The sequence below is a fragment of the Rhineura floridana genome, chromosome 5 (assembly GCF_030035675.1).
Source record: "Rhineura floridana isolate rRhiFlo1 chromosome 5, rRhiFlo1.hap2, whole genome shotgun sequence".
Classification (NCBI taxonomy): Eukaryota; Metazoa; Chordata; class Lepidosauria; order Squamata; family Rhineuridae; genus Rhineura; species Rhineura floridana.
In genome coordinates this window covers 72,587,002-72,603,665 of record NC_084484.1, presented here as the reverse complement: position 1 = coordinate 72,603,665, position 16,664 = coordinate 72,587,002, and the positions used below count along the sequence as shown (strand labels likewise).

General features: G+C 40.9%; 1 protein-coding gene across 5 annotated transcripts in view; it reads left to right on the top strand.

Annotated features, from left to right (window-relative positions):
- ARHGAP6 (Rho GTPase activating protein 6) overlaps positions 1–16,664 on the top strand; it is a 348,770-nt gene that overhangs the window by 268,393 nt on the left and 63,713 nt on the right. For 4 of the 5 annotated variants that reach the window (XM_061627098.1, XM_061627099.1, XM_061627101.1 and 1 more), the window contains one exon: positions 10,046–10,205. In XM_061627098.1, coding sequence (XP_061483082.1) covers positions 10,046–10,205 — 160 coding nt within the window. Of the gene's footprint in view, positions 1–4,916; positions 5,247–10,045; positions 10,206–16,664 lie in introns of those variants that run through there. The other variant, XM_061627102.1, reaches the window with a different exon arrangement.

Genomic DNA, 16,664 nt, shown 5'->3' with positions numbered 1-16,664 from the left:
GATTCTGGAGCACAATTGTGGTGGTTGTTTTATAATAGTACTTCGATGGATTAACTCACTCAGTTTTAATTACTTGCTGTAGCTAACGTGACAGGAAAAACAACAACCCCACCCAAACAACTTTTCACCATTTGCAACATATTTTTTGCTTAGTAAGAGAAGCAGTTCTACCTGCCACTTTGCAGGCTAAGAAGTCAACAAGGGGCGAGTTCTCAAAGACCTTTTATTTTGTCGGTTTTCATGACTTTGCATGTACTGCTAACAAGCCTGACAGGGGCAAAAACCCTTCAATCAGCAGTGGTGGTGTGTAATTAAAGTCAATTATATGACTAGACCTAGTTCGTTTAGCTAAAAGTCCTTTGAAGTCTCTGATAAGTTTTTATCATGTTTGTAAGTGAACATACAATACGGGCTATGTAACTCTAGTTATTGATAGCAGTAAGGTGGGGCATATTACATAGTAGACGATGCTTAATGCAGTCAATACTATAACTGCATGTATTCATGGTTTTCCTCCAAACTTTATAAATCAAACTAACCAGGGATGCTTAGTTAGTGACCTGTGCACCTGATCTGATTGATATAACAATTTTCTGGCCCCTAGCAGCCATGCCAAATTTAAAACAAGATGGATTGTTTATAGTTTCACTCATAAATAAGAGAAAGCATTGTAATGTTTTCAGAAGCAGAAGTGGTTTCCAATTTAAAGTTAAATCTCTCTTGGATTTTGTATCTAATAACATGGATTGTGCCTAAGTATGCATGTATGGTAAATGCTACTTGAATGGCATAAATGCTACTTGATGGCACCTTCTAGCCTCCAGATCTTTGTCTGGAGATTAGAGTGAGCCCCCAGACTGTCATCCCCGAGCTGAACCTTCAGATGTATAAATTGTTGCACAGTATAGTCCCAAATAAAAGCTGGTCATCTTCTGGCTCAGTTTCAAGAGGATATTGTCACTCTAGCAATTGTTTCTGTTTTTCATAACAGTGGGAAATTTTATGGCTATTTTTTTCCTTTTCCCTGTCCAAAATAAATGTACTGTTTAAAACAAAGAATGAAACTAAAGGGCAGCATCTTGAACTTCTTGAATTTCAGAGCACTGAAGATTACAGATTGCAAAGGGTTCCCTTTTGATCCAACCTAATCACCAATGTGACACTTCCTAAAGAGGGTTAGAGGAGCTTTGGCATGGGAAAGGAATGAAAGGCAGTCATTGGGAGAAATCCTTTCATGTTGGTCTAATGACTGTATAAAATGCAACATGTACTTTCTTAAGTTACAGGAATGCTCTGGCAAGATAAGTCTGGAGAAGGGAGATGCAAGTATATGCATGTCTAATTTTCAAGGAAAACTGCAGCCCTCTTCTTACTTTCCATTCTACATTTTGACTGAATGCAGAGGGAGGGTGTAGAATCTCTTTTCCTGGTGCTGCACCCATCCTTTTACATATATATAGCAGAAGGTGAGAATAGGGCTTCTGTGTGCATAGAGCTGTAGGCACTAGGGCCAGCTCCAGGTCTCTAGAGACCCTTCAACATGGGGTATTGGGGGACCTTGCCCCCCTTAAACCACACCCATTCCTCATAGCCCCACCTCTTTAAACTAAAACAAATGTTGACCAATATTCTAGATCCAGGCCTAGTGCTGCAAGAGGAGGAGGAGGATGAAAACAGGTGGGGAGAAGAGGGTGCCTTGCTTAGGGGGAGGATGCCCACCAAGCCTCCTCCTTACCTCCTTTTGAGGCCCGCTCTGCTGACTCCCAAGAAGCCCACTGCATGACTCATTTAAGGCATCCCAAAGAGGTTCTCTTCCTCCTGCTCCCCAAGAAATGCAGAATCTGGGGGGGGAGGCCCCCTGTACATATCTGCAGCCCCCGCAAGCCTCCCACTTACTGGTGGTAGGCTCAGTGTCAGAGCTGCAGCATCTACTGCCACCTCCTATTCCTTGGCTTCAGCCTGTCAGGGGGAGTCAGCTTCCGCCACTGCTGCCTTAGTTGCCCTGCACGTAGGGAGAGGAGGGTGATGGCACCATGGGGACAGACTTTCTTGGCTTTCTCCCACCTACGAGTGGAAAGATCTGGATGATGTCAGCACTCAGCAAGGCTGTCCCCAGAGTGGCCAGTTGGAATCCCGCACTGTGAAGATGAGCAGCTGGAAATTGCCACCACTCAGTCCTGGGGGTGGTGACAAGGAAGCCCCCGCAGGGCCTTGAGCAGGAGAAAATGAGACTCGGTTAGAATCACCACGCAAAAAAAAGGCAGCCGACTATTGTGTCTGCCAGAAGGCATTGGCTAGCTCTTCTCTCCACCCATCCTGCTGCTCTGTAGGGCCAGGCCTGCCCACTTTCTGTACTCTTTTGGGCCTTACCTGGGACTAATGCCACAGCTTACAGATTTAGGAGGGGCCCTAAGGAACCCTCAGTCAGTGCCCGGTCTGGCTGCCTGTTGGCACCAACCCCGGTAGGCACACAGATCCTTCTGTAAATTTAGGATGCGATATCTCATAGTGAGGGTTCTGTTGACAGAGTAGCTCACAGAGTTTTGCCTGAAGTAGCACACCTCTTCCTTGGATATAATCACACTTAGAATCTAGGATTAGGAAATAAGAAAGCTTATTTATTATAGGAAATACATACTTCATCAAAAAAGAGTTCCTCACCAAGTTGGAGATGCAAAGACCCATGCTTGGTCTTTGATCTCTGCTGCTGGAGAGAAAGACAAAGCAAAGATGTCTTCACTCCAAGGAATAGGCAAAGGAGGAGGAGAAGGAAGTGGGAATTCGATCAGCAACCCTAAGAGTGTCAGTTTACACCTGAAGAAAGGTCAACCTCAGGTTAGGTCAGAAAGACGGTGAAAAAAACTTGGAGGTTCCTCTCTCTGTCTACTTTATCGCCATGCAAACCCACCAAGTTCAAGTTGCATTACAACAACACTTCCAACAGGTTCCTGATCATGTAGAATAATTTACAAGCACACAGCTGTGTGCATAGAGAAGCCCAGTTTTCACCTTCTGTTGAACCTCACCAAGGTTGAGATGGAACCAGTGCAGGTTAGTGTGGAAGCCTGATCCTGCTCACCCTCCATGCTTTTAGTCAACCTATGGAAAGGAAGATGAGAATAAGTTTAAAGTGTATTCCGTCACCAGAGAAGAAAACAAAGGTGTGCATGTACACTCTTCTCTTATTGTGTTGTTAATTATAAAAATATTCTGATTACTCCGTTGCTGTCATACTGCTTGTAATAGTTATACCCTGCTAATTAGTAATGATTTGCTTTCAAATATGTATACAAAAATCCAGCACAAAAGTCAAATAGCTAATGAGCAAAGAATTCCTGTTCAGCCCCCCAATACATTGATGGGACTGTGGGTAGCCAGCTAAATGAAGAGACGAGGAGAGGAGTGGGGCAAACTTGAATAGCCTTCACATCAGCCGCATTCACTTCCAGCATTGGCACAATGTGTGTCTGCAGGCTGAAGCTGCTTGCCAGGCCCCTCCATAACCTGAGTGGCCACAAAAGTCCCCCACAGCTCTTTTGGGCACAGCGGGCTTGGGATTGTTTTAATAGATAGGTGAATGAAGCCTCAGAAGTAAGCATGATGTTTCTGTTTTGTTAATTTTTGTACTATTTATTTTGCATTGTCACATCCATTATTTGTTCGTGCCACTTAGACAATCTTCATAAAAAACTATACAGTTGCTGAAGTAAATAAATAGTGTGCCTATTAATTTAGTAAGAAATTGTAAGTGTGGACTACGTATGCCTTCTGCTTTGCAGGAAGTTTGTGCCTAAGAGGAATGTTGCAGCGAGTAATTTTATTTTATTTATTTATTTTATTAAATTTATATACCGCCCCATAGCCGAAGCTCTCTGGGCGGTTCACAACAGTCATACATCAAATACAATAAACCACATATTTAGACAATTTAAAACATCTTTAAAATTTTAAAATTTTTTAAAAAGTTAAAAAACAATTTTTAACACATACTAAAATACAGTACTTACAAGTTCTGTAGTCAATCTTAATATCAAAACTGTTTCCTACTTCCTTCACACACTTGGAGTGTGGCTGGGCTTTATGTACATCTGCCCCTTGACTATGATGTAAACTTGTGGAATGATTCAGCTATCCACTTGTATACATCTGATCTAGAAAATTACTGAATTTGAGTTTGCAGTACTTAAGTTGTATTTCTCTTGTGCATGTAAATGCAGCCTCCCCATGGTTAGATGATAATATTACAGTGAGTCCCTCTTGTTAAAGTGCTATTCAAAACTTAAGAAAAGGAGAAAAATGGACGAACTATTTGAAGCATAAGAGAAAGTGAAAACTCCTTGAGTAATTACTATTTTTCCATACTTGGCAATTAATATTGATGACTGGACATAGAAGGCATAGTTAGGATAATTTGGTAAATATATCTATATGAACAAATCATTAATATGGCATTTCCATTGCATACTATTATTGAAAAAAATGGAAATAGACTGTCTTCAAGTTGATCCCGACTTATGGCTACCCTATGAATAGGGTTTTCATGGTAAGCGGTATTCAGAGGGGGTTTACCATTGCCTCCCTCTGAGGCTAGTCCTCCCCAGCTGACTAGGGCCTGCTCAGCTTGCCACAGCTGCACAAGCCAACCTCTTCCTTGTCCACCATGCCAGCTGGGGGGCAACTGGGCTCCTTGGGACTATGCAGCTTGCCCACGGCTGCACAGGTGGCAGGACATGTAACCCCTGAACCACTTACTGTGGGGGTTATCTTTAGCTGGCCCTTGACACCCAGGAGCGTGGATTTGAACTCACAGACTCTGGACTCCCCACTGTGCTATACCAGCTGTTAATGATATCATTAGCATCAGTTTAATTAGGCACTTAACACACCTGAGCAGGGATCTCAGTACCAAACCTAACTCTCTCCCCATAACCTCAAACTGTTTCTTTTGCCTGTACAAAAGCTTACTATCCCTCAGCCTCTGCTATAATTTTTCACTCTTGTTTTTTAAATTGTAGGTTTCTCAGTCTAGCTTTTGGGGGTTACTATAGTAATATCTTGTTTTGAGAAACTATGTATTGTCAAAACTTGGGAGCAAAATAATAAGAAGTTAAAGTACAGTCATGAAAGAGTTAACTGTCAAAACCTAGAACTATTTGATATAAATATTTGAAAGTAATTTTAAAGGAAACTGGTCATCTTATCCAGGAGCTGTAGACATTTTTTGTTTCCAAAGTTTAAGAAGTTGGGTGAGTACAGAAAGAAAAAACTGTAATATGGTCTGTTCTGATGCCATTTTTTATCCAGAGTGCTTGTCTCTTGCAACGAAGGGCCCTTTCAAGCCTGTATTTATCAAAACGTATATTGAAGGAAAAGCATATCAAACAGATGCAGTAGGGTTGTAGGCAGTGGTTCAATTTTTAATAGGATTATACTGTTTCATATGGATTGTATTAATCCCATTGCTTTTGACAACTCTAAAGGTAATATCTATCTATATTCAGTGTAAAGTGCAAACAGTCTCTTATGTAAGCAAGAATCTTATTCAAGAATAATACTAGGCAAAGTTTTAAAGGTGCATCAAAATGATAGATTACAGAGCGCTCTTGCAGGTTCAGCACTGTAACACATATTTAATATGGACACCTAGCTTAGCATTACCGCCTCTCAGTTCAATGTTTGAAATCAAATGCAATAAATGTAATAGTAACACTGCACCCCATTTTCATTCAATTTCTTCCCATACTGAGCACCTCTTAGAACAATTTTGTTTGCCTTGCACCACCCCTACCCCACTGTGTAGGTTAGCAATAAAAAAAGCTGACCATACTGAAAACATCATGCTAAACCATAGTATAAAGTGATGTGAACAGGCTTAGGTGAGTTTCTATGGCTTGTTTCATCTAAACAAATAAGCTGTGGTTAATGTTTATTATAGTTTAGTAGACACCAACATGAAGCCATGGCTTCTGGAGATGCCAAGGGCTAAACACTGGATATTCTGTCTATAAAACACATGCTCTCCCACAGAGCTTGTTTAAACAGGCCTGTTGTATTCTCTTTGAGAATGGGTAGGGAGGGTAGTGCTGATACAATTAGGCTCAGTTTGAATCTGACAAGGTCGTATCCAAGTTAAGTCACTCCTCTATTCTCAGTTCATTTGGGGGGGGGGCATTGCCAGCACCTCATTTCCTCCTGTCTCTGAATATTTTTTTCATCAGAAGACTTGTGTTGCATGAAGGATGGAAGATTTACAGCTGGCAATTTCCCTTTTTCTTTTTCCAAGAATCAAACTGTGTTGAGACAAATGGAGCTTCTTGAACAAAGTTTTAGCATACATCATGAATGTAGTTGCTCTTAGTTTATCTTATTGTACTAGCTTATGCCCCTCTTGTGAACAGTATACAGTTTGATGTTGTTTTGGTCTGTTTTAATTCATTTGGATCATAGTTTTTAAATAAAGCAGACAGCTGAAAGTAAACATTTCTTGCTCATCTCCTTTAGATTAGGAGACTCCAGTGTTCATAAAATATTTTCATAGATATAGTCTCAACTAGCATTATGTTAGTAACCTAGGAGAAAAGAACTGCAGCAAGGTTAACACATCATGCTAGATATTTTAGCAGTACGTGGTGTGTGTGTAACTGAACAATTAAATACTTTTTTCTTTGCAGCCCTTCATCTCGAACGAGAGTTTTGTGCTTATCTTGTCAGTTATAACAAATTGGGACCTGAAAACAGCATCACAAAACGAGCCCAAACTTCCAAGAGAAATTATTAAGGCACCTTCCAGATAAAAAATTAAGTTTTAGCCTTCATTATTATTAACATTTCTAATGGACTTTTAAATGACAAAAAGCAATAATAAATCTTTCCTAGCCAAATTTTTCTTTTTAGTATTTTAATCTTTGCTACTATCAAACGTCATTGCATTCTGCACAAAATTGTAACATTAAGGGTGTAATCCAACTCTTATTTGTGCCAGGCTGAGGGGAATTGGACATGGCGGACTGCTGGTAGAAGCCTCTCAACCGCACTAGAGCTGGGACTAGGGTTGCCAGGTCCATGGCCTGAGACTGATCCTGTATCTTTAGGAGAAGAGAAAGGTAGCCAAGTGCAGGTGTTCTTGCAACTCTGTAATGGGAAAAACCACAAGGTGGAATTCTCCCTTTCCCCTGCACAACTTTTAAAGACACAGAAGACCTCTTGGAGGCCGGGCAACCAAAAGGTCTTCTGTTTCTTTAGAAGTTGTGCAGGCAAAAGGGAGAATTCCACCTTGTGGTTTTTCCCATTACAGTGGTGCATGAACACCTGCACTTGGCTGACTTTCTCTTCTCCTAAAGATACAGGATCAGGATCAGCCCCTTAACCTGGCAACCCTAGCTGGGACCCTGTCTGCTCAGCTGGGGTTCCATCAGGAAGCCCAGACTGTCGCAAAGGGTGCTGGCAGAAGCCGGCATAAGGTCCAAAAAAGGGGTATTCTGGGGTGTGTCTGAGGAGGGGCCAAGGAGAGGATTTAAGCAACATCCAGCTCCCATTCGAAGTACTCCTGAGGGTCCCTATCGGGGCCAGAGTTACACCGAGAAAAAGGTTGGTCTAAGAAAATATTGGTAATGGAAGTCAATGGGGAGTGCTTACTCACCGGCAGGGGTATTTGTGAGAGCCAGCTTTTTTTTTTTCATTTGTGTGCGCAGCTCCCGGTGGAGCCGATGTTTTGCTGGCCTGGCAGCTCCTGAACAGGAAATGGATGCCGTGGAGCTTCCCACTGGCATTTCTTCAGCCAGCACCCCTTCTGCCACCTTCCCATGAGTTGGATTGCTCTGTACAGCTTCAATGAGTAAGACCCATTGAATGGAATAGGGTTTTCTTCTAAGTAAACATGTATACGATATCTCTTACTTAAATTTACTGCACTGGCTCATGAGTGGTTCATGTTGCATACCCTACACACAGCAACACAACCTGATATTTTAAGTGTTGTAACATTATATAATGCTGGCGACAAAATGTACTTCTATAACTATTTTAGAACCTGTAGGCCAGATGCTCATTAAAGTTTCAGTGGGACATGACCTAAAACATACAAAACATATATGCAAATGTTTGTCATGCTTATGTCCTTGTGGTATTTGCTTGAAGATGTTGTTTGTGGATTTATACATATGTGTTGTATTTAACAGCATAAACATAAGATGCTTCTGTCTTTCACTGCAAAACACCTTATGGTTAGAAGTGTATACTGGATTTCTGGCTGACACTTTTATTGTAAATTTGTATATTCTACACTGCAGATATTTTTGTAAAAGGTGAGATGGAAATCCTATGAAGTCCCAATGAAAGCTCTTGATGTGTCCACAGAACAGGTTAACACATTTAGCACACAAATTTTGTAGGTGGGAACCACTTACCTGCATCTTATTTATTTATTTTATTAAAGTACTTATATTCTGCTTTGTATCACGAAGATCTCAAAAAGAATGCCTTAAACTATACATAACAAAAGAAACATAAAATTCAAAACATAATAATTCATAACTATTTCATTGCATCTAACAGTACAAGAAAGAGCAAGTGGGGACAAAACCAGTCATCCTCTAACAGCTTTTAAAAAACAAATGGGCCTTCACCAACTGGTGAAAACCCATTCATGTTTGTTCCATTAATGCTTCCAAGGGGAGGGAGTTCTATCACTGATGTGTCACCACAGAGGAAGCGCTTTTCTGGATCCCAGAACAACAAGCAATAGTCGCTGGCCAGACCACTAGTCAGACCCTCTCTGCTGACCTTAAGTGTCTGGATGGTTGGTATCAGGAGAGTACTTAGCTATTTGTTTATCCTGTTCTGTTTAACAACATTTAAAAATGCAGGTTGACTTTTTCATGTCCCTGAACCCCAAACTTTTCCAGTGAGTTACCGTTTGTAATGGGATGTGGTTCTGTTGTTGTTAGTTCTTGTTAATTCCTCCTGTTCCCTGTCACAAGGATAACCAACAAGGTGCCCACAAGATGTTGTTGGACTACCATTCCCATCATCCCTGGTCATTGGCCATGCTGGCTGGGATTGACGAGAAACGCAGTCCTATATCATCTGCAGGGCAGCACGTTGGCTACCTTTGCCCTATCATTTTGTGTGCATGCTAGAGTCACATGGCCACTGGTTTTAAAAAGGTGATTGTCTTAACACTGGTTGAATCATTGTGAGGTGTAATGATACTCTAAAACGTGCTGATTTTTTCAGTTTAACCTTGGATGTATCAAAGGCAGGTGCTGAATCTTACTTTTTCAAACTAAAATCTGCCTGTCTGCCAATTTCTTAATCCACTTTATTCATTAGATGGCATGTCTCGCTGTTTTCTTATGAATGTTCAATCTATCAGTATTTGAAGTGTCATGATGTGTTGTCTTGTGATCTTTGTATGATTATTCATATTCAGTGAAAGCATATAAATTATCGACTTGTCCCATAACACCTCAAACTAAGCTGTCTTGATAATGAACAATGTAATATAAGTATAAATAAACAAATAAATATGGCTTTCTTGCCCCAACCCATAGTCTAATATGGATACATTAGTATTCTGCGAACAGTTCTAATGTTACTGGATTTGTTATAAGTAACATGTCCCTCATTTTCAGATATTTATTTACATATATAATCTCTTAGAAATACATACACATGGTTGAGCTACTTATTCCTCAGCTCAGATAAAGCAAGACAAGCTACTGCCATGTACATTTCAAGTGAAAAAATGTAGCCACTTGCTTATTCATCTGTATGGAACCATAGTGGAATGATAATTATATTGATATGGAGTTCTCTAAAGGGCCCTCTAAAGATTTTGTATGTATAATTGATTAAGCAAGAAACCTATCCTTTTACAACTGGTTATGTTAAAACAAAGAATGTCATGACTGCAAAAATTATAGAAGGTGTGTGGTGTTTTATAAAGCATGAGAATTTCTTAGTTATAGGATAAGGGGGTGGCATTCTCAGTTAACTGTTGATTATCCACATGGCCCTTCACACTTTTCCACTTGATTTCTTTCAGGGTGACTTCACTTGGAACAGCATGTCAGGGCGCAGCGTTCGGCTGAAGTCTGTTCCTATTCAAAGTCTTTCAGAATTAGAGCGTGCCCGGTTACAGGAAGTGGCCTTTTATCAATTGCAGCAGGACTGTGACTTAGGTTGTCAGATAACTATTCCTAAAGGTAAGCAGGGAACCTGAAGTCTTCTGAAGACAGTGTTGAATGGTCAGTCCTGACTGGTAATTCACAAGCTGTTATTTCTGTTTATAATATATAATATTAGAAACTATTAATGTCTGTTGGTGTCATGAAATTACTTATGGTTTGACATTTTGAAGTGGCTGAATGCAGTCCTAGAATATCCTACATAAATTTTCTCTTTAGGGTTTGTGTTCCCCAAACAGTTAAAATTCTATCTTACATTGAGACAGAAGATCGTATTGTTGATGCCGTGATACAAGGATCAGATATTTTGTCCCTGACCTTATTAGAGAAACCAGTTATTCACTAATGACCCTGATTTTCCAGATACTCCTTAGCAGCCTTTAAAATGGCTATGCTAATTGGTGAATAACAGTATTATACAGCCACAAGAGCCATACCATAGCCAGCATGGATTTTTCACATTCCGTCATGTTAAATACAAAATACAGAACTTAAAATCCTGAACTCGGAAACACTTGCTTAACAGCCGTCTAAGTTTTCATGGTGATACACAAAACAGTCAGAGAGAATCCAGAGTTCAAAGTCTAAAACAAGACTAAAATAATCCAGACCCCTGTTAGACTTTTTTCTGTCAGAGTTCTCATAATTTGTTGAAATTAATTAAAAATGAGCCATGTTCACACAGTACCTGTAATCCTATTACTGACTTTGCCCCATACTCTGACCTTCATCTTCTGCAGTTTAAAAATTAATTAAAGATCAGCCATGCATTTTTTTAATTTAAGAAAATTAACACTGGAATCTATGCTCAGAGGCACATGCTACCAAATTCTTCTAAGCTGCACAGGAAACAGATTGGACTATGAAAGACCCATCCAAATTGTGTTTGCATTTTTACAAACTTGTAGGGTAGTACTGTATCTCAAGTGAGGAGGTCAGGTCTCTTGCTCCCCTGGTGCATTCATTATAGTTGCCCAATTTCCCTGCTTTTTAAAGTTTGATAGAAATATCTGTTGGGTACAGATAACTTCTTAAACCACACAGGTTTTCTGCCTTAGTGAATATAACTTAAAAGCTTGAAAGTCTTTTTTGGATATTCAGGTCTGGCTTACTATACAAGATATCAAAAGCAAACTCATTTTCAAGGCGTCTTATCTGTAGAATGTGTATGAAGAGGGAAAAGTACAAAAAGAAGTTGCTGGGCTTGGACCTAATGCTTGCACTAGGCACCACTCCATTCTTCTTCTTAGTATTATTTTTACCAAGCCAGCTGAAGATCCTGGGAATCCACTAAGAGGATTTACCAGTGGCAACAATGGAGTAGCTGTTACTTTCATTATTTGCTTGTGGCCCTCTTGAAAGCATCTGGCTGACCACTATAAATAGGATGCTGGAGTAGCTAGGCCACCTGCCTGATCCAGCTGGGCTCTGCTTATGTTTAGATGCCTATCTATGCATATTATGCACACTGAACTTGGAAAAAAATTCACTTTACTGCTTATCTTCCACCTATACTATATGGACTGCAACATTGTTCAAGCATTAGGCTTTTTGACTGGGAAAAGCTAGAACAATTCATGTACAAGAAAACACTATAAAAGTAAGTTTTATTTTAGAAAACAAAACATCTACTAATGTTGTTTTAAAGATCTTCTAAAAGTCAGAGTATAGCTGCATTATGGGTCAGAACCATTTACATACCTCATTAAGGATTTCAATAGTTTTTATGGTCCTCTTCAAGTTTTAAAATCACAATCTCTGGAGTAAACTAATCTAAGCAATTTCCACCTAGAAAGGAGAAAAGGTTCCATGTTCAGTGAACTTACTGTAAACAAACAATTATCGTGTTTCCCGAAAACATAAACATAACAATGTACTCCCAATTCATTGCTTGAAATTTATAATCCTCTCCCCTTTCCCAGCCACCAAAATTTACATTCCCAGTATGTATTCCAGTGAGAACTTTGCAAACATACTGACTTAGCAATTTCTAATGGACTTTTGTACTGACAGTGTTGCTGTACTCCCCGTTTTTGCAGATACGTCACAATTTGGAATCTAAACCATGGTGCTTATGTTTTATAACATTATTAATATATGTGATGACTACAAATTTTGAGTGTATAAAAGGCCAATTTCAAAGTTGACAAATTAGTATTTACCAGTAAAACTATACAATTCCCACCCATCAACAGACTCTGAGGGCTCTGTCAATGGCAGGTCTTTGCAGCCATGCCGGGGAAGACCTGGCATGCCTTCAAAGCCCCCCTGATTGCAGTGTCACGCAGGGGGTGGGGCAGGGTGGCTATTTAAGCCCTGCTCCAGCCTCCCTCAGCCTTTTACTGGCCTTGCATGACACCCACGCACCCACCCTTAGGACACTACAAGTTTAACTGGTCACCTCAGGACCAGGTAAGAATTTTTAGCTTGTTGGCCTTCATTTGCTGACAAGTTTTTTTGCTTACCCTGTACTGTTCTGCTAATTCAGCTGATTGGCTCATCTTTATTCAGCTAATTTGGCTTAATTTGGCAGTTTAATCCTGTAAATAGATTAATTTGGTCATGTTTTATGTGCAGGAAATTCACAGGGTAGGGTTTGGTGAGCACCCTTTCACACCCTTTAAGGTGAAAGGTGCGATCTGAGGTTTGCTTTCTGGGTTGTGAGGACTGTTGGCAGGATAACGTTCACCTTTGGGGCTAACCTGTAACACCCACTCAGAGTTGTGTGGCCCTGAAGGGGTGTGTGGAGCAGGAAGGCCTCCCTAACCACCCTGCAGAGATGGGGCCCAGAGAAGAGGATTGGGCTTGGACCACCCCCTTTTTCCACAGCAGGGTGTCCTCACTCGATTGGGTAAGAGTTCAGTCCTGCCCTTTTCTCTGCAGATCATTTGTATACAATCAAGCACTTAATTGGCTTTATTTAAATAAACGTGGCCCTTGATTTACCCACACTTCATCTTGTCTTGCTTCTTCATTTCCCGGCTATGGGCTGCAATCAGCATTTTTTAAAAATAGAAAGTATGTAGGCAGTTGTTAACAAGATACATGAAGCTTTTGTCTTCTACTTTGAATGGAGCATTGATCATAGGATAGTAGAATTGGGCCTATAAAGCCATCAAATCCAACTCCCTGCTCATTGCAGGGTCATTTTTGTGCTGGCCATAACCTTAATACTCACTGGAAGTATATAAAGATCCTAACAATAAAAGAGGCGCTTTGTTTAATTTTTCCTTTTTGTTCTTGCCTCTGGGCTTTGCTATAAAATACTCAACATGTTAATGTTTTTTTACTGTATTTGACGACCCAGGTGACTAATTTTGATTGACTGGCCAATACTGATAAAAAGGATAATCTTGGAGTAAACAATGCCCAAACTGAGCAGAAAAACTATTTAACATTCAGTGCCTTTATTATGCTGTGTTTGGTTTTGTGCCCAATATGTTACTGCTCAGCTATGAATAAAAAATGGCAATGTGCTTTCTGCCTTGTTTTCATTTTGACACATGGTAGGTTTCTGGACCTCTGTTTGCTCTTTTTCGTGTTTAATTACCCATTTGTCTTCTGCATTGAGCATAACTATGGTTTTTATCTCTTAGTTGCTTTTTTTGTAATTACTTGCTATTGGTCTCCTGTATTTAGTCACTCACTGTGGTGTTAATGGATTGCATTTTTGTTACAAAAATGGAAAACATCAAAGTAAATGTCAGTGGATTATGTTTCCAGTTTTTAGTACCGCTTAGAAAATGGTGTCCTAGCTTCCAAATACACAATGCAAAATAGATGTATATGTTATATGACAGATATACATGGATACACACAGTTTTCCTACACAGATGTAAACTAGTGTTGGAATAAGTAATATCTGAAGCAGCCTTAATCATTATAAGATGCATATAAAAATCAATTAAAAAACATAAGATGAAAAAAGGGTTCTGCAACAGTTTGATTTCTTCTGGAGGCATAGGATGGATTCAAATGACTAGTGTGATGGCTACTTTAAATGTGGCTCTTGATGAGAGTCTGTCACACAGTTTCTTCAGCTGTGACTGCTGCTGCAGTCCAAAGGTGGCATGGTATACACTAAAATGGTAAAGATTGTGACGAAGAGGTGGTACAGTAGGCAGCAGCATTTGTGTAAGCTGCTTTGGAAAGTTTGCTTCTAAAGGAGAAACTTTATTTCCAAAAATGCATTGAGCTACAATAAATTATAATAATTAACACTTTTTAAAATTAGCTTCTCCTTTTTGCATTATTTTTTGTTTCTGTGTTTCCCTCCTGTCTCTGTGTTTTGGAGAGACATTAGTAGATTCCACAGGCAAAGCTGCCATACACAATTGTTCCCACCAGAACAGTATGTACTGTCTCATTTTAAACCATCCACCTGCGGCTGCTGGTCGTTTGAATCTTCCTACAGTCAAATGGAGAAGGCTGTCAAATGTGGGGGTTCACAGAGGCGAGTGGCTAATTAACAGATACCAGCTGCAGGCCAGACTATAAATCTGCCAGGAAGCGTGTTACTGTTTGGGAGGTGCCGAAGTGGAATGCATAGAGTCGAGTCCTTAAGGTAGTCCAAATGTCCATAAACCAAGAGATTCCAATCAGGCACAGCAGGGTCCAGTGGTACAGGTTGACAGCCGAGCTGGAGTAACGTCTGCGGCAAGGCTTGACGTTGACTCTAGCAAGAAGTCTCCCTTGCCTTCCAGTCTTTTATACTCTGCATTCTGGGCCAGGTGCTTACAATCAGCCTGTGTTCTTGCGAACTCTCCTCCTTAATCGAGCTGATTGCCTTCATTGCTGCAACACCTGTTGGTGTCTTCTCCCTGCTGGGAAAGGGGCAGCCTCCTGGTCACTTCCTGACTCTGATAGGCGGGCTCCCTCAGGGGCTTGCCCCTGGCCTGGTGAAGGGTCCTGGGCTGTCTCCCTGCTTGTTCCTTCTCCTGGGTCTGCAGTCTCCCACTCCTCTTCCTCCTTGGATGAGTCCTCTGAGGGGGGTATGACAAAGGCTTATCTTTATTTTTCTTCCATACTCTCACTATTTGTTATCTTGGAGGGAACTGAATTATAATAAGAAATCAAGCAGTTTCACCTCCCAGATCTTAATCCTCTTTAATTCTTTCTTGGTTTACAAAAGTGACCATGCATCAAAGAAACTAAATGACTGTGTGATGTGTCCTTCCCTGGCTCTCCCTGTCAGGTTCCTACCTGCTCGTGGTTACTGCCTGTCTCTAGACACCACCAGGGACTCCACCAGTCCGGACCGCACTCTCTTATGGTTTACCTATCCGCTCTAGCACAGATTTCAACAGATCCCCCTGCTAGGCAACCACCAGTAACGTCCCAATACTAGTATTCCCAGAGACTCTGAATACTGGTATTGTTATTCTCTTCACCGCTGCCACCATTTGTTACAGTTCCCCTTCAGCCTTGGTCATTACCTTACCCTCCCTTCTGGTCTGTGAAACCCCAGCCAAGGATCAGGCCTTTGGTAAACCAAATTAAGTATTTATTACAGATAACAAAGCTAACAAGATTAACAAGATTTCTTCTTAAAGCACATAAGCATATGGTTTTACTCAATCCTAATCTAAACTCCACCTCCCTCCTGGTAAACAACTCTCTAAACCCCACCAAGCAATCCACTCTTTCTCTTCTCCCCCCCCGATTCCACTCTCACTCCTCCTTTTATACATTCAGCCATTTTAAACACTCAGCCAATCATCTCGCATTCTACTGCCCATTCACTCCCCCTCCTCTTTCACTCCACTTACCATATATACATTAATATAGGAACATCACATTTCCCCCCCCTTAAACAACAGCAGAGTATTATTCCTGTTCCAGGATTTATACGTCGCGTTAACAAATAAAAGTCTCTATGGGGAAAATGTCTTTCTTTGTTCCTCTGTCTGGTCACGTCACTGCAGTCCCAGCCACTTGCCTGGAAAGTCCATCGGCCAGTACATTGTCCTTGCCTTTTATGAACTGGAAGTCCACTTGATAGTCCTGTAGGGCCCAGGACCACCTCTGCAGCATAGTGTTATGGTTTTTCATAGTCTGCAACCATAACAAGGCCCGATGATCCGTAGTCACTGTGAATCTTCGTCCCCACACATATGGGCGCAACTTGTTCAGTCCCCACACGACCGCTAGGCACTCCTTCTGGACCGACGAATAGTTTTCCTCCCTCGGCGTCAGCTTGCGACTCAGGTATGCCACTGGATGTCTGGTGCCTTCTCTCTCCTGTAGCATGACAACTCCCAGCGCCAGGTCCGACGCATCTGTAGCCACGATGAATGGTTTCTCATAGTCTGGTGCTATTAATATGGGTCCTTGGCACAAGGCTTGCTTCAGTAGATCAAAAGCCTTCTGACATTCATCCGTCCATACCACACGCTCAGAACACTTCTTCTTTGTTAATTCATGCAAGGGGGTTGCTATTTCCCCAAAATTTCTCACAAACTTCCTATAAAATCCAGC